Source organism: Callithrix jacchus, chromosome 14 (assembly GCF_049354715.1).
Source record: "Callithrix jacchus isolate 240 chromosome 14, calJac240_pri, whole genome shotgun sequence".
In the NCBI taxonomy this organism is placed as follows: Eukaryota; Metazoa; Chordata; class Mammalia; order Primates; family Cebidae; genus Callithrix; species Callithrix jacchus.
The window spans coordinates 99,594,252-99,613,876 of record NC_133515.1 but is presented as its reverse complement, the minus strand read 5'-3'; the positions used below and the strand labels follow the sequence as shown (position 1 = coordinate 99,613,876).

The window sequence follows — 19,625 nt, the reverse complement described above, 5'->3', positions numbered from 1 at the left end:
ACAAAAAATCCTTCAAAAAAGAATCAATAAACCCAGGAGCTGGTTTTTTGAAAAGATCAACAAAATTTGTAGACCACTAGCCAGTCCAATAAAAAAGAAAAGAGAAGAATTGAATAGATGCAATAAAAAATGATAAAGGGGATATCACCACTGATTCCACAGAAATACAAACTACTATTAGGGATTACTACAAACAACTCTATGCACATAAACCAGTAAACATAGAAGAAATGGATACATTCCTGGATACTTCTACCCTCTCAAGACTAAACCAGGAAGAACTTGAATCCTTGAATAGACCAATAATAAGGTCTGAAGTTGAGGCAGCAATTAATAGCCTACCAACCAAAAAAAGTCCAGGTCCAGATGGGTTCACAGCCGAATTCTATCAAACATACAAAGAGGAGTCGGTACCGTTCCTTCTGAAATGATTCCAAACAATACACAAAGAGGGAATCCTCCCCAACTCATTTAATGACACCAACATCATCCTGATACCAAAACCTGGCAGAGACTCAACTAAATAAGAAAATTTCAGGCCAATATCCATGATGAACTTCAATGCAAAAATCTTCAATAAAATACTAGCAAACCGAATCCAACAGCACATCAAAAAGCTTATCCATCACAACCAAGTCAGCTTCATCCCGGGGATGCAAGGCTGGTTCAACATATGCAAATCTATAAATATAATCTATCACATAAACAGAACCAAAGTTAAAAAACTACATGATTATCTCAAGATGCAGAGAAGGCCTTCGACAAATTTCAACAGACCTTTATGCTAAAAACTCTCCATAAACTAGGTATCGATGGAATGTATCTCAAAATAATAAAAGCTATTTACAACAAACCCATAGCCAATATCACACTGAATGGGCAAAAACGAGAAGCATTCCCTTTGAAACTGGCACTAGCCAAGGATGCCCTCTTTCACCATTTCTATTCAACATAGTATTGGAGTTCTAGCCAGAGAAATCAGGCAAGAAAAAGAAATAAAGAGTATTCAATTAGCAAAAGAGGAAGTCAAATTGTCTCTCTTTGCAGACAACATGATTGTCTCTTTAGAAGACCCCATCATCTCAGCCCAAAATCTCCTTAAGATGATAAGTAACTTCAGCAAAGTCTCAGGATACAAAATGAATGTGCAAAAATCACAAGCATTCCTAAACACCAATAACAGACACACAGAGAGCCAAATCATGAGTCAACTCCCATTCACAACTGCTACAAAGAGAATAAAATACCTAGGAATACAACTAATGAAGAACATTAAGGACCTCCTCAAGGAGGACTAAAAAGGAAATAAGAGAGAACACAAACAGATGGAAAAACATTCCATGCTTATGGTTAGGAAGAATCAGTATCGTGAAAATGGCCATATTGCCCAAGGTAATTTATAGATTCAATGCTATCCCCATCAAGCTACCACTGACCTTCTTCACAGAACTTGAAAAAACAATCTTAAACTTCATATGGAACCAAAAAAGAGCCCACAGAGCCAAGACAATCCTAAGCAAATGGAAGAAAGCTGAAGGCATCACGCTACCTGACTTCAAACTATACTACAAGGCTACAGTAATCAAAACAGCATGGTACTGGTACCAAAACAGAGATATAGACCAATGGAACAGAACAGGGCCTCAGAAATAACACCACACACCTACAACCATCTGATCTTTGACAAATCTGACAAAAACAAGCAATTGGAAAATGATTCCATTTTTAAGAAACGGTGTTGGGAAAACTGGCTAGCCATGTGAAGAAAGCTAAAACTAGACCCATTCCTTATACCTTATACAAAAATTAACTCCAGGTGTATTAAAGATTTAAACATAAGATGTAATACCATTAAAAACCTAGAAGAAAACATAGGCAGAACCATTCAGTACATAGGCATAGGCAAGGACTTCATGATTAAACACCAAAAGCAATGGCAACGAAAGCCAAAATAGACAAATGAGATCTAATTAAACTTAAGAGCTTCTTCAAAGCAAAAGAAACAATCATTACAGTGAACTGCCAACCAACAGAAGGGAAGAAAATTTTTTCAAGCTACCCAACTGACAAAGGGCTAATAATATCCAGAATCTACAAAGAACTAAAACAAATTTACAAGAAAAAAAAAAAAAAAAACAACCCCATCAAAAAGTGGATGAAGTGTATGAACAGACACTTTTCAGAAGAAGACATTTATGCAGCCAACAAACATAGGAAAAAACACTCATCATCACTGGTCATTAGAGAAATGCAAATCAAAACCACACTGAGATACCATCTCATGCCAGTTAGAATGGCAATCATTAAAAAATCTGGAGTCAACAGATGCTGGAGAGGATGTGGAGTAATAGGAACGCTTTTACACTGTTGGTGGAGTGTAAATTAGTTCAACCATTGTGGAAGACACTGTGGTGATTCCTCAATGATCTAGAAATAGAAATACCATTTTACCCAGTAATCCCATTACTGGGTATATACCCAAAGGATTACAAATCCATTATTATAAAGACATATACACATATATGTTCATTGAGGCACTGTTTACAATAGCAAAGACCTGGAACCAACCCAAATGCCCATTGATGATAGACTGGACAGGGAAAATGTGGCACATATACACCATGGAATACTATGCAACCATTAAAAGGGATGAGATCATGTCCTTTGCAGGGACATGGATGAATCTGGAAACCATCATTCTCAGCAAACTGACACAAGAACAGAAAACCAAACACCGCATGCTCTCACTCATAAGTGGGTATTGAACAATGAGAACACATGGACATGGAGGGAAACATCACACAATGGGGCCTGTTGGGGAACGGTGGGCTAAGGGAGGGATAGCAGGAGGTGGGGAGATTGGGGAGGGATAACATTAGGGAAATACCTAATGTAGGTGACGAAGGGGATGGAGGCAGCAAACCACCATGGCATGTGTATACCTATGTAACAGTCCTGCAAGATGTGCATATGTACCCCAGAGCTTAAAGTGTAAGACAAATATATATATAGGAAAGGAGGCCATAGAGTTAAGCAATGGCAATATTCCCCAGTCAAATAAATTAGAAATAATTGATGTAACATCGTGTTTGAGGAAATACGATATCCCTTTACACACATACAAAAAATGTAAACAATAAATTGTATTAACTACAATGTTCCCACTTTCTTTTCATATGGTGGATACTTGATCCACTTAGTTTCATTAGATGCTATGATATCCACACTGCAAACATAGTATTTCGTTCTTGAACTATCTTATTGTAGAAATTTTCACTTACATATAAAACTCGAAATTACATTATAATGAATATCCACATACCCACCAACCAGCTTCAGCAAATATTAACATTTTTTTAGGCATGTTTCATTTCTCCTTCCCCAATCACCACCTTGGCAGAGGATTTTAAAGCAAATCTCAGTCATTATTTTGTTTATAAAAACACATCAAATATACATTTCTTTAAAAGTCCCAAGTTATCTGCTGAACTTTCATGTATATGCATAGTAAGATGACAGAGGTATTAGTAGCAATTGGATTGTAGCCACTCAAGACGCTCAAGACACGTAGGTTATGTTAGAAATACAGGGTTTTCCTTCTGAAATAAAATTCTGCTCTTTCTTTTTGTAGAAACCTTTATTTTTGAGTCAGGGTCTGACTCTGTCACCCAGGCTGGAGTGCACTGGCACAATCTAGGCTCACTGCAACCTCCGCCTCCCAGGCTGAAGTGTTCTTCCCACGTCAGCCTCCTGAGTAGCCAGCACTACAGGAATGCACCACCATGCCTGGCTAATTTTTGTATTTTTTGTAGAGAGGGGCTTTCATCATGTTGCCCAGACTCGTCTCACACTCCTGACCTCAAGTGATACACGTGCCTCGGCCTACAGAAGGTATAAGCCACTGCACCCAGCCCATAGAAACATTTCTGAATGCCTGTATAACTTGCAGGGGGGTCTGTTGATGGGTAATATGGTTTGGCTCTGTATCCCCACCAAAATCTCATCGTGAATTACTGTAATCCCCATGTGTCAGGGGAGGGACCTAGTGGGAGGTGACTGGATCAAGGGGGCAGATTTCAGCCATACTGTTCTCGTGCTAGTGAGTTCTCTGAGATCGGATGATTTAAAAGTATGCAGCAGTTCCGCCCTCATTCTGTGTCTGCCTACTGCCATTAAGACGTGTCTTGTTTCCCCTTTGTCTTCCATCATGATTGCATATTTCCTGAGGCCTCCCCAGCATGTGGAACTCTGAGTCAATTAAACCTCTTTTCTTTATAAACTACCCAGTCTCAGGTAGTTCTTTATAGCAGTAAGAAAACTGACTGATGCAATGGGCAAGGGAGAGAATACCAGAGTTTGTGTCTTGGAAATGGGAAGATGTGGCTTTCCAAGCAACCCTATATCACAATAAAAGTAAACCTCAGCCTGGTATAGTGGGTCATGCCTGTAATCCCAGCACTTTGGGAGGCCAAGGCAGGGTGGATCATCTGAGGTCAGGAGTTCAAGACCCGCCTGGCCAACATGGTGAAATCCTGTCTCTACAAAAATTAGCCAAGCATGATGGCGATGCCTATAGTCCCAGCTACCTGGAAGGCTGAGGCAGGAGAATGACCTGAACCTAGGAAGTGGAGGTTGCCTTGAACCGAGATTGCACCATTGTACTCCAGCCTGGGTAACAGAGCAAGACTCTGGGTCAAAAGAAAAAAAAAAAGGTGAACCTCAAACATTTAAACCATGATTCTTCATACTGTATTAAGATTGCTCAGCACAAGTAAATAGTAATCTTGTTCTCTTCTGCATTTGAATTAAGCAGTTGTAAAAGCAATAAAATTTAGATGTAAATGCAATTTTCTCTTTTTTTTTTTTTTTTTGGAGACGTAGTCTCTTTGTCACCCATGCTGGAGTACAGTGGCATGATCACAGCTCACTGCAACATCCGCCTCAAGGCTTCGAGGATTCTGCAGCCTCAGTCTACAAGTAGCTGGGATTACAGCGTCTGCCACCATGCCAGGCTAATTTTTGTATTTTTAGTAGAAATAGAGTTTCACCATGTTGGCCAAGCTGGTCTTGAACTCCTGACCTCAGATTAAAGGCATGAGCCACCACACCCAGCCACAGTATTCACTTTGGTTAAATTAAGTCTTAAATTTCTTTCACATTCCTCAGCTATGAATCGTTTGTATTTTAATTATCATTTCAACAGCTGAAATGTTGGTCAGGAACATTCAATTTGGCTCTACCACTAGTAGTTATGTGACCTTAGGCACATTAGTTAACTATCGTAAGTAACAGAGACTTTCTCTCTTTTTGAAATAAAAATAACAACATGTACACATTATAAGATTACCCCAAGGATAAAATTAGGGTGCATGTAAAGTCATTTAATGCACTTAACCTTATAACTCAGCTTTCTAAACACCAAAGTTAGTATGAAGATTGGATTCTACCTGACTCCATAATAACACATCTTAGTGGTGAATTCCAACAACATGTCTCATTCATTTGCCATTCTTCACTTGAACCTTAGTAAGACCTTTTATATCAGGGACATATATTGATATTTAATTCTTCTAACTTCTACCTAGTACTTTATCTAGCCTCACTAACCACTTTATATGCTCTCTGAATATAGAAACTCTATCCACATTATATAAATGCTAAAATACAAGAGCTGAAATAAAGACTGATGTTCCCAAAAAAGGAGGGTATCAGAATCGCATGGACACCTGCTGCACTCCCAGCACTTAGGATAAACAAAAATCTAGGCTGGAAAAAGACGGCATGTGTTCCTTGAAAAAGCTCCGTATCTCTGAAATGCACCTCCACTTGTAATCTTCCACTTTAATTCTGCATTTTTAACACTCTTGTTTCATTTTGCTGAGGAGGCAGCCAATGCCCAGACACTCATGTGGCATGCCCCAGATGACCTGACAAGACTCTGCGGCAGCAATACAAGTAATTCTCCTAACACACAGGGAACATCTCTTGGCATTCACAATAGGCAATTTCCTCAGTGCATTGCACAGAAAATGGTGAGTAGTCTCTCGCCAAAATGCTGACCAGGCACTTGATAAGTCCTGTTTATGTAAATGGAAACTGGGGGAAGTTATGCACACTCCAATAGTGGGAGAGTAAAAAGAGACCCTGGAGCAATCGGTGCTCTATAAGCTCTCAAAACCAACCGGCCTGCACCCACTTGTACAGGGCAAGTCCCATACTAATATCATCAAAAAGAGATTATGATCTTCCTGATAAAAGAACACACTACCGCCTATATAGTTGTCTGCCTAAAAAAGTAAAAACTCAAACTAAAAATATAAATCTATATGACCTTTAAATCCAATGACTAATTTATAAGAACACATGGACACAAAAGGACAGAAGAATAAAGCAACCACCACTATAAAGATGCAATGAGTAAAATAAAAAAACTTTCTTCAACAAAATAATTTTTTTTTTTTTTTGAGATGGAGTCTTGCCCTGTCGCCAGGCTGGAGTGCAGTGGCGTGATCTTGGCTAACTGAAAGCTCCGCCGCCCAGGTACAAGTGATTCCCCCTGCCTCAGCCTCCAAGCAGTTGGGACTACAGGCACACGTCACCATACACAGCTAATTTTTCTATTTTTACTAGAAACAGGGTTTCACCATGTTGGCCAGGATGGTCTCCATCTCTTGATCTTGGGATCTGCCCGCCTCAGCCTTCCAAAGTGCTGGAATTAGAGGTGTGAGCCACCACACCCAGCGAAAAAATAGTTTATAAGAGAAAAAAAGATGATATGAAGGAGGGACTATCAGATAGATAAAAAGAGACCTAAAACATATATTTTTTTAAAAAGCCAGATTGTTAGACATAAAAAATTACATAATAAAAGTATAAATAAAAAATAAATCTAAGCCAGAATAATGGCTGCCAGTAGAAGGAGGGTGGCAACTGTGTTTGCAACAGGGTCCATGGAAGGTAGCTGGCAGAGTCCTGTTTCTACCCTGGATAATGGTTACAAGATTATGTGCCTTTTCAATGTGAAACAAGAACCACTTCGCACCCAGCAGGAATAACAGAATAAAAGACAGATAATAACAAGTGTTGGCAAGGATGTGGAGAAATTGGAAATGCCATACTCTGACATTAGGAACAGAAAATGGTGCTGCCACCTTGGAAAACTATCTGACAACTCCTCGAATGGCTAAACATAATCATAAGATCCAGGAATTCCACTCCAAGAAAAATTAAAAGATATTTCCACAAAAGAACTTGCATGCAAATTCACAGCAGTATTATTTATAATAGCCAAAAAGTAGAAACAACACTATGAGTGTTGTTTCCATTATAAATAATGAGAAAAAAACACTGTGATTGAGTGAGTGAGAGTGTGCTGTGTGTGTGTGTGTGTGTGTGTGTGTGTGTGTGTGCGCGTAGGAACTGTATTTAAACTGAAGGACTGTAAGTCTGAGAATATGAAGACAGAGCTGATGGCCATAGATGAAAAGAAATTAAGTAATGAGAACAAATAAGAGAACACTATTCCCGATAGAAAAAAATGGAGTCCACAAAGAAAAGAACGTGGCACCCTTGAAGAGCTAAGATAAGGCCAACATAACTAAAAGAGAATGAGCCAGTGGTATGAGATCAGTCTGCAGAGACATTTATGGGCCAGCTTATGAAATGTCTTTTTGGATAATGTTAGGAATTTTCGTCTGTCATCATTCTTAGTTCAACAGAAAGCCATTAAGGCTTTCTTTAAGAAAGAAAGTAAGCTTATCTAACTTACATTTTTTAAGCCACTAAGGATGCTAGGCTAACTGATTAAGTATCTGCTAACGCAGGAGAGATGAAAAATTACAAGATGGTGATAGCCATAGAAGAAAAAAGTAGAAAGATTCCAAGTACACTCTGAAGATGATACTGGCGGCAAAGGTGTTAGATTAGATTAGACGTGAGGATGAAGAACAGGGTGGTACCAGCAATAATTTTCAGGTATCTCCCTTTGGGAAAAGGATGGATTACTGAGGCAATCAAGTCTAAGGCAGAAATGGTTGGGAAAAGAAAGATGAGAAGCTATCAGAGTTTTGTTTTGGAAATGTTCGATTTAAAATGCCTGAAGGTTACCCTACTGAAGCTGTAGAGCAAGCAGCAGGGTATACAAATCTGAAGAGAGCAGGGGAACTGGGCTACAGATGCCAGCTTAGGACTTCTTGGGATCTGAAAGGTATTGAAAATCTGAAAATACTCATTATTTTATACATTAAGAAGTATGGAATATATTGATGTTTATAGCATCCCAAAAGTGCAAAGAACACACATTTAATCTGCACTTAGTAACACCTATGAGTAGGTATTAAAATTACTTTTAATGATGTAAAAATCTCCTTGTATTTTACTATAGTATACTTCTGTATCATCTATAATATCTGAGGACCAATTCTATCAGACCATATGTTTTTAAAAGCTTTTCTAACAAATTATCAAAGGAACTAAAATTTCACAACTTTTTCCCCTAAATATTCCATAGCTTTATTCTCTGTAACTAATCTGCAAAATGGGTGATCAGCAAAAACATTTAGCGAGGATATAAAGTACGTGTAGGGGTGTACAGAAAAGGGAAGTAGCTCACCCATTCTCCACTACGTTATTTCAACTTTCTTCTCTGGAGGGCCCATAAAAGAACATGGCAGCGATACAGTACCAAACTACCACAAACGCTAGAGTTCTATATACCAAGGTTTAAATCCCAGCTATGCCACTCACTCTAAAACCTTACTTAAATTTTCTAATCTGATTCCAATCTATAAAATCTGGATAATACTACTATGCCTTTTGGGTTGTGAGGTTTTAAAGATAATTAATATACATATATTTGTCCCAATAATAAAAATATTTATACATACACACAGTGCCTCACATATAAACATTTAAAATGGGACTATTCAAAAAATAACAGATGCTGGCAAGGTGGTGGAGAAAAAGGAATGCTTACACACTGCTAGTGGGAGCATAAATTAGTTCAACCATTGGGGAAGACAGTGTGGCAATTCCTCAAAGACCTAAAAACAGAAATACCATTCGACCCAGTAATCCCTTTACTGGGTGATATGGTCTGAATCTGTGTCCCCACCCAAATCTCATGTCGAACTGGTGGAGGGGCCTGATGGGAGGTAACTGAATCACAGGGCAAGATTTCCCCTTGGCGTTCTCATGATAGTGAGTTCTCACAAGATCTGATGGTTTAAACGTGTGTGGCACTTCCCCATTTGCACTCTCTCTCTCTGCTCTGCCATAGTAAAGATGTACTTCCTTCCTCTTCACCTTCCTCCATGACTGTAAGTTTCCTGAGGCCTCCCAGTCATGCTTCCTGTTACTCTTTTCTTCATAAATTACCCAGTTCAGGTAGTTAAGTACATTTTTTTTTTAAACAGAGTCTTGCTCCATCACCCAGGCTGTAGTACAGTGGCACGGGTCTTGGCTCACTTTAACCTCTACCCTCTGGGTTCAAGGGATCCTCCTGCCCCAGCCTCCCAAGTAGCTGGGATGACAAGTGTGCGCTACCATACCCAGCTAATTTTTGTGTTTTTAGTAAAAATGGGGTTTTACCATGTTGGCCAGTCTGGTCTCAAACTCCTGACCGCAAGTGATCTGCCTGCCTCAGCCTCCCAAGTGCTGGGATTACAAGCGTAAGCCACTGTGGTAGTTCCTTACAATAGTGTGAGAATGGACTAGTACATTGGGTATATAATCAGGGAAATATACATCATTCTGTCATAAAGACACATGCACACATATGTTCACTGCAGCACTAATCACAATGGCAAAGACATGGAATAAACCTAAATGCCCATCAATAATAGACTGAATACAGAAAATGTGGTACATATACACCATGGAATACTATCCAGCCATTAAAAAAGAACATTATGTCCTTTTCAGCAACATGGATAGAGCTGGAGGCCATTATCCTTAGAAAACTAACGCAGGAACAGAAAACCAAATACCGCATATTCTTACTTGCAAGTAGGAGCTAAATGATGAGAACATATGGACACACAGAGGACAGCAACACATACTGGGGTCTATGAAAAAGTGGAGGGTGGGAGGAAGGAGAGAATAAGGAAAAACAACAATGGGACTAGGCTTAATAGCTGGGTGATGAAATGATCTATACAATAAACCCTCATGACACAAGTTCACCTTTATAACAAACCTGCACATGTACCCCTGAACTTACAATAAAAGTTAAATTAAATTAAAAAATAAAAAGTAAAATGAGACTATATAAAAATATTTTTACTAAGAAGGCATAGTGATCTTTTATTAAGAAAAACTATATGAATTGTTAAAATATGAACACAAAGAAATGGTCAAAAAATATGGCTTTATAGCAAAGAGTGAAGATCACTTATATCTGCTGCAATCCACTCTATTCCACTAGCTCAAATATCCATTTGTTCTTTCCTAATTAAAAATGCTATTAAAGTCTTCTACTACTGGCAGCAGTATCTGGAGAATGAGTTCTACTTTCTCTCAAACATTGCAATAAAACTTCCTAACTAACTGTCCTTTCCAAGACAGGATTTTTAAAAGTGTTAAACATCAGACCTTTGTACTGAACTTAATCACCTGTCATCTAATTTAACAGAATTAAAAATGAGTGATTTACAATTTCCTGTAACTTTCAAATGTATCATCTGTATTAAAAAGAGTACTGTTTTCTTGTGCATACATTGAGGTACTACATATTCTTAAAAAAACAATACTCAGATCCATTAAAAACAAAATTCTAAGAGCTGCTCTTTCAACATTCCACAAGTACTTACTGAATATTACAAATTGAATAATATTAGGTGTCAGGCATTGTTGTACACTGTGGAAGTCAGCAATGAACCAAACATAAATTCCCACCCTCAAGAAGTTTACTACATATTTTAGCCCACTATGTTTTAGAAGTCTAATAAGCCAGGAGGCTGAGGCAAGAGAATTGCCTGAACCCAGGAGGCGGAGGTTGCAGTGAGCTGAGATCTTACCATTGCACTCCAGCCTGGGTAACAAGAGCGAACTCTGTCTCAAAAAAAAAAAGAAAAACAAAGTCTAATAAGCATACACACACACACACACACATTAGAAATCTATCCTTCAAATCAAAATAAAGTCAGCCTCAAAAGCCTGTGACAAAAACACTGTAAATGGAACACCTGTATAGGGCATTCACCATGAATGGGGCCTGCAGAACTAGAAGTTGCTTTGAGTCAGTGAGTGGCGAGTGAACGTGAAGGTCTAGGACATTACTGCATATGACTGCAGACTATAAACACTGTCACTCAGGCTATACTACATTTATTTTTAAATGTCTTCTTTCTTCAATAATAAATGAGCCTCATCTTACTGTAACTTTTTTACTTCATAAACTTTTTTTTTATCTTTTTGACTTTTGTGATAACATCAGCTTAAAACACAAATACATTGTAGTACATCTGTACAAAAAAATTCTTTACATTCTTGTACTATAAACTTTTGCACTTCATTCTTTCACTTTTTAAACATGTTTTTAAAAACTAACACACAAACACACACATTAGCCCAGGCCAACACAGGGTCAGGAACATCAACACCATCTTCTACCTCCACTGGAAGGTCCTGAGGGACAATAACACTCATGGAGTTGTCATCTCCGTGAGTAAGAATGCCTTCCCCTGGAAGACCTTCCGAAGGACCTGCCCAAGGCTGTTTTATGGTTAACACTTTTTTTTTAATTAGTAAAGGGAGTACTCTCTGAAACAATGATAAATAGTACAGTACAGTCAAGCCCTCCACATCCACAGGTTGCACATCCTCTGATTCAACCAACTATGGATTGAAAATACAGCATTTGAGGGACATAGAACCTGCAGATATAGAGGTCTGACTTCTCATATCAGCAAGTTCTACACAGAAAGCAAGTGAAGCAGTGAAAAATATTAGATTATTTGATTTTCCTCCAAGACAGGAGTATGATTTGTTTCCCCAGTATAGGTCAAGACTCTTCTGAAAGTCACACCGAGAAACAAATGTAACCACCTTGCAGAGGCAATTCCTAAGTGTATCACTGACACTCATCTGGAGGAAACTGTCTAACATCCTTGCATGGATCCGCGCTTCTCCCCCTAAGTAACAAAACAGCAACACGATGGTATTCAAAACCCAGGGTCAATGAGGCACATTTCTTCTTGGAAACATCAGCAATCTCAGATTTGGGAAAGAAGCTTTTTTTTTTTTTTTTAACCATTAAGCCAAAAAAGGATATATTATGAACAATGGTGCAAAATTCACAAGATTTGCAAAAATAAAATAAGAAATACAAAAATATACAATGCATCTAGGAGAATTCCTTGAGCTATATTCCCAGACCCCCAAGCAAGCTGGGTACATTCTCCATAAATTTTTTTTTTGAGATAAGGTTGATACCCAGTAAAATATACAAATCTTCAGCAACAGCTCTATGAATTATTACTAATGCATATACCTAGTGTATAATTACGAATACATTCAAATGAAGATACAAAAAATGTGATGTTCATTCAGCTTTGACCTTAAAGGTACTTCTGGATAAAGATGTATGAGAAGTCTACCAGAGTTAAGCCAGTTTGCATTACCTGTTCTTGTCCCTGGCGACTGTAAAACTTGACGCTTAACATCCTTAATAATCCAAGTGTCTTTGGTACCTGGGAAATAAATGCATCATGCGAAGAAAGATTAATGAAATGACTTATCGACTTATCATTGTAAAATGTACTCTTATAATGAAATAAAAACTACAGCAAACCTAGTATTTTTTAAATGATTAAAGAAAATCACTAATAAGGTGCCAAGGATAGTGGTGAGATTCTGTTAAAAAAGAAATCCACCAAGTGGTACAATCTTACAAAATACATCCATGAGCAAATGCTTTTTAAAACAGATATCTAGTATGACTTATGCAAATCAGAATTCACTGCAAGCTCTTCTCAAATAAGGCTGCCCAAGGTTATCATTTTATCCTAACATCAGTATGGAAAAAAGCCAAAACTTCCAAAAGAAATTTCATCCATTAACAACTGATTCTATGCTTGAAAAACACCAGAAAAAGCCTTCATCTTTAGAAATCGGTGTATAAAATAATTTAACACATGACAATTTTTGCCTTTAGACTTAGAAATTATACCTACAAAAGCAAGGAAGGGAGATGACTATATTTTTTTCAAACGGAAAATAAGCACAGTTGAGGATATAGAGAATTTGGAACCTACTGATGGAAACATGAAACTGTACAGCCACTGTGGAAAAAGTTTGGTGGTTCCTCAAAATCTTAGACATAAAATAGCATATGACCCAGCAATTCCATCCTAGTTCTATACACAAAAGAACTGAAAACAAGTGTTCAAACAAATATTAGTACATGAAGTTCACAGCAACAATATTCACAACAGCCAGAACTTCTGAGTTGAAAACATGAGGGATGGCCTTGATACACATCTCCAAATATTTCCTCCAAAAAAATCAAGAACAAGAAAGGGGGATAAATCTACACAGAAACCATGCTCTCAGCCTAGCCTAAAGATAGAGAATAACTCAAACTTTAAAATATCTGTAAGCAAAAAGAGAGAAATCACCAAATCCCAGTGTGTCATCTCCATTGCTCCTGCCAAACCCTACGTCCCACTCACCCCCACTGTGACCTGCCACAAGGTGCAGTGGTGAGCAAAAGCAAATTCAAAGATAGCCAGGGAGGACAGAGGGGAGCTAGCAAAAATGTCTAAGGTCCATCTATAACCAAAACCACCTCCAAAAAGACTAAGTCCACTCTGAGGGAAAATACTATAGAAGCATCCAGGTTGATGAGACATAGACTGCAGGGAAGGGACCCAAGTGTGGGCATGCTGTGAAGGGGCAGGCTTCCAAACAACAGAGCTTCTGAGGGAGAAAAAGGTCAAAAAGGAAGAAGCACCTTTTGCCAAAGGGGTGGTAAAGGGGAAAATAAGCAAAGGGGGAAATGCGGTGTGCAGCAAGACCACAGACAACCACAACATCAGAGGAGCCATGCCCTCTCCTGCCACCAAAACAAAACCACAAAAATCTACTAAGGTGTTTGAACTTTACTGACAAAAGAGGGCACCATTAACCTACAAATCTTGTAAAGTATGTCAATACCATAAAAATGAACAAGAAACCAATTCGCAAATACCTTGCAGACATGAGAAGATAAAAGTCAACACATATCAACAAAGAGAAATTATGGCTGAAAAAACAACCATTAAGCAAAAACACTTTAACACAGCACTCCAAAAGGAATTAAAAATGGTCAACGAGCATCTGAGCATGTGGACAACCTGAAAAACTACCTTAAATCAAAAATTCAGTTAACTGAGAATAGAACTGGACAAGAAAAGTGAAAAACAGTTAATAACAAAAAGCTTGATAAATTCAGGAAATAAATATAACAAAAAGACAAAAATTATCTAAAAATTAAAGAATAAATTACAAGGTACTCAAAGGATAATTTAACAAGGGGCTTTAAAGGAAGACATGAAAACAAGATGTGAAAAGAAAATGAGATAAAGGGAGAGGTAAAAAGAGCAAAGAGGCCAGGCACGGTGGCTCACGCCTGTGATCCCAGCACTTTGGGAGGCCAAGGCGGGTGGATCATGAGGTCAAGAGATCGAGACCATCCTGGTCAACATGGTGAAACCCCGTCTCTACTAAAAATATAAAAAATTAGCTGCGCATGGTGGTGCGTGCCTGTAATCCCAGCTACTCAGGAGGCTGAGGCGGGAGAATTGCTTGAACCCAGGAGGCGGAGGTTGTGGTGAGCCGAGATCGCGCCATTGCACTCCAGCCTGGGTAACAAGAGTGAAACTGTCTCAAAAAAAAAAAGTAAAGAAAAAATACTGGAAAGAGAATATAGTAAAAAGCAGTAACATTTGGATTAGCAGAGAATCTGAAGAACATAAACAAAACCGAAGCACAGAATATTTAAAATTACTATCCATGAAAACTTTTCAGAATTACAAAGTAGAAAAAAATTTGAATCGAGACACTAAAAGAATCAATGCATATCCAGGAAATTTAAATTTAGAATGATCAACTCCAATATCCTAGGAAGCTATTGATTTCAAAGATAAAGAAAATACAGACCTTCAAGAAAAAATGACTAATAACATATGAAGGGTAAATAATTTGATTGCATCAGAATTTTCAAATCCCTTACAAAGCAAAACAAGAGTAGCATTTTTTAAAAGTTTAAAGAAAAGGTGAACCAAGGATTTTATATCCAAACAAGTTTTCCCTCAAATACCAAGTTACATCAAAACAGTTTTGAACATAAAATACAAAGACTTAAGAAACTCGTCACCTTTGAGCCTTTCTCAAAACATATCAGAAAATAACTTCATCCAACCATAAGACAGCTGGGAAAACTTCAGCAAAAGAACTGAGTAAGCATTTTTAAATACATAAATAGATGTCTAAGACTAAACTAAGCTGGGAACACAAGAAGAAACCAATGTACAAATACTATGCATGTGACAAAGCAGAAATAACTAAAAAAGGAAAGAGGAAAGAAGAATAAGCTGATGTACTAGAAATGAAAGAATACCAAGAAAGCAAACTCGTACAACGCTGGAAGACATTGATAACATCAGTAAGAAGAGTTTCCATGAAATGATGGAGGTAAATCTCCATTTAAGTGAATTCAAGACAGAATGGAAGGAGAGGAACTGGAAACAAGTACAGACAACTCTTGAAAATTTTAAAGAAAGGAAATGAAATGGGATGGTAGCTAGAGGGCAAAGTAGAGTCTGAAGAGCTTTTGTGAGGAAAAAAATAACAGCATGCTATATGACGATAAACCTAAGAGATAACAAAATTCCTAATGTAAGAAGAATATCCTTCAATAAACAAGAGTGGGAGATCCAGTGGATAAACACAGGGGCTGGCCTTAGCTGGAGCAAGAACAGTTCCTCTGTCTGATAAGAGGTAAGTTACAATACAAAGGCACAGCTGCCAGCAGGTGGTAGGATCCTATGGAAGTATTCCTTCTGATTACTTCTATTTTTTTCAAGGAAATAGGATTTCTCATGGAAACAGGATTTCAAAAAGTCTACGTTCTTTCCACGACAACATTCTATATTGAAAAAGCAGCAGTAGCAGCAGCAATAATAAAAATTCAGTCAACTTTTGTTCATTCTTTTTTTTTTTGAGACAGAGTCTTGCTCTGTTGCCAGGCACCAGTCTGGATTGCAGTGGCATGATCTCGGCTCACTGCCACCTATGCCTCTCGGGTTCAAGCAATTCTCCTGCTCAGCCTCCCGAGCAGCTGGGACTACAGGTGCACGGCACCATGCCCAGCTAATTTTTGTATTTTTTAGAAGAGACAGGGTTTCACCATGTTGGCCAAGATGGTTTTGATCTCTTGACCTTGTGATCCGCCCACCTCGGCCTCCCAAAGTGCTGGGATTACAGGTGTGAGCTACCGCGCCCAGACAACTTTTGTTCATTCTTATACAGTTTTCCAAAATTCTGATCTTAAAAATACAGACAACAATAAATAATTAACACTGTAGATCATCTTAAGTTTATCAAATGCCTTTACATATTACCTCATTTAAATCCTGGCAAAAGCCTTAATAGACAGTGGTAAGTGATAAGGTAGAATTCAAACACCAGCCTTCTGACTCCACAGCCTGGGTCTTTCCTTTGTCCCAGCTACTAAATTCTAATCTAGTACTTGTTATAGCTTATTGCACTTATTTGTGGACACAGCTGTTCTGCCAATATGCAGCAAATGCCTTGAGGGCTGTTATCAGTATTTTTATATTCCTAATAACTGGAGCAGTGATTAAATGTTGAACAAATGAATAAATAAAACTATCTCACACAGATGACACTAACATCAATTGGGAAACTTTGGTCAATGCACATACTGAATTTTGCACAGTCTTTTACAACCCAGCTGCCTTGTGAGAGACTACAATCTATGTGTCAGCAGCATCTTTCAATCAATACCTACACCAAGACAATAGCAACCTTAAACAATAAGAGGAGGTTCAATGAGAACAGTATCTGCCACCTGACAAAGGAACTAATCCTATAACCTCAAATTACTCTGTTATTGAGGGAGGTGAGGGAAGGCTATGAGGAATGATTGTAAGTTTAGCTGCAAGACACAGCCACTAAGATAATTAAAACACACTTGCAGCATTTCAAGAAGTTAATCATACAGCAGAGCATTCAATTTGCAATTCAATACTTTTTCCTACTTATTTTGTCAGCGCACAGGCAAGTTTCTTTAAAAAGACTTCAATACTGAAGCCTCCGGCCAGAAGGACCATAAATAGCAGAGGAGATTCCAATGCTTTGGCAAGGTGCAAAGGGAAAACACAGGAAAATTCATAGAAGCTAAAGTGAAAAAAGGTTCCCTGGTATGTAACTCCCCATTCGCTTGCCCACTCAGTCACAAATAAACACTTGATTACACCACACCAAAAGGGACTTTCACTGCTTACCTACGTTACCTCTCCTTATACCCTCTACACGCATTAACTTTCTTTTTTCCCCTCAACGCTATTTTGACAAATTTCACAGCTACAGGAAAGTTGAAATGATTGTACAATGAAACATGAGTATATCTAACATCTGAATAGACCAGTTATTAACATTCTGCCACGCCTGCTTTATCTCTATGTATGTGCAGGTGTATGTATCTAGACACACATACTTTTTTTCACTGAATCAATAGAAAAGAAGCTGCAGACTTGGCTGGGTATGGTGGCTCACACCTTTAATCCTAGTACTTTGGGAGGCCAGGAGGGTGGATCACCTGAGATCAGGAGTTCAAGACCAGCCTAGCCACCATGACGAAAACCCATCTCAAATAAAACACAAAAATTAGCTGGGCATGATGGCGGGTGCCTGTAACCCCAGCTCCTTGGGAGGCTGAGACGGGAGAATCACTTGAACCTCGGAGGCAGTGGCTTCAGTGAGCCATGATCGCACACTGTACTCCAGCCTAGGTGGCTGAGCAAGACTCTGCCTCAAAAAAAAAAGAAGTTGAAGACATCATGCTTACTTTAGACAAAGATAAGAGAGAAACTTCTTCAAACTCTAAGATCCGCCCTGAAACATCTTGCATATAAAACTACAAGCCGGATATGACCTAAATCAGAGAGATAAACATAGCTAAATTCCTACAGATATGAACTAACGTGTCCAATATGTATGAGTAACTTCTACCTCACTCTACTTTTTATAGATTTTGGGATAATCATCATAGCATATATTAGATAGAGCCACTGATATGCACATAGGGTGGGGGTGCAGAGCATAAACTAGAAGATCTGACTCATACCATGCCTGTATTTTCAGTTATTATGCTCTACTGTGCCTTAGGCTCCTCATTTGTGAACTGTGGACAATAATACTCCAACTGTTCTCCTTACTAGGTCCTGCAGAGAGAATAAAGGGATGGTAGACTAGGTAGATGGATAATAAATGGAAGGAAAGGCACAGGCACAGCACTGCATCAGCTGCTCTATACCTACAAACTGGCTTAAGATCTGGTGCCATACAAACAAGTAAGTTGACTTCATTTAAAGAAAAAGAAACTACTACTTTGTTGGGTTAAATCAAAATCACATACTGCAGTATATATTAAATGCTGAAAATAAAATTCACAGAGATTACTATAATTGCAAAAGATTTCTTTTCCAAAGAACTTCTTCATTAGTTTATTATTGATCCTAAAATCTTTTAACAGTTTGTTTTAAGAAGATAGTTTAAAATGAATATATTTTAAGGCAAATTCATTATCAAAATGAACAACATAACATATTTGATTATGCTGTGTTTTACTTTAATTTCTAGATTTCTTCCCTCACTTCCCTCATCTAAGTGCCCACTAGGCAACATGGTAAGACCAAGCTGCATAATTTTGACCAAGTGCTCACTTTCTCGTTTTTTTGTTTTGGACAAAGTCTTGCTCTGTTGCCTAGGCAGGCTGGCGTGCAGTGACGCAATCTTAGCTCACTGCAACCTCCACCTCCTGGGTTCAAGCAATTCCCCTGCCTCAGCCTCCTGAGTAGTTCGGATTACAGATATGCGTCACCACGCCTGGCTAATTTTTGTATTTTTTTGTAGAGACAGGAATTCACCATGTTTTTCAGGCTGGTCTCGAACTCCTGACCTTGGTATCTGCCCAACTCAGCCTCCCAAAGTGCTGGGTTTACAGGTGTGAGCCACCATACCCAGCCCAAGTGCTCACTTTCATACAGTGTACACAAATAATCAAGATATGCAAGATTATAGTGTGGTCAGGATGATAAACATAATTAGTATTTACCAATACCTAGTTTTTCAGACCTTTCTGGATATACAGAATACTATTTCCCAGCCACCCCTGAAGCTAGGAGGGGCCATAATACAATAAATGAGCTGTAAGTAGAACCAACATCACTTCTGGTCTAAGACAGTAAAAACTTCCACATTTTATGCCTCCCTTCCCTTCCTGACACCATAAATTCAGACAGTGGGACCTCAAAAGGTCACCAGTCTCCCCAGATCTTTTAATCATCACTTGAAACAAGTTGCCCAGGAGTGTCATGATCTCAAAAAGCAGATTTGCCACA

The 19,625-nt window shown here is 38.4% G+C and overlaps 1 protein-coding gene across 6 annotated transcripts in view; it reads right to left on the bottom strand.

The window, feature by feature from the left end:
* NBAS (NBAS subunit of NRZ tethering complex) overlaps positions 1–19,625 on the bottom strand; it is a 454,285-nt gene that overhangs the window by 357,053 nt on the left and 77,607 nt on the right. For all 6 annotated transcript variants that reach the window (XM_078349936.1, XM_054245191.2, XM_054245193.2 and 3 more), the window contains one exon: positions 12,621–12,689. In XM_078349936.1, coding sequence (XP_078206062.1) covers positions 12,621–12,689 — 69 coding nt within the window. The remainder of the gene's footprint in view (positions 1–12,620; positions 12,690–19,625) is intronic.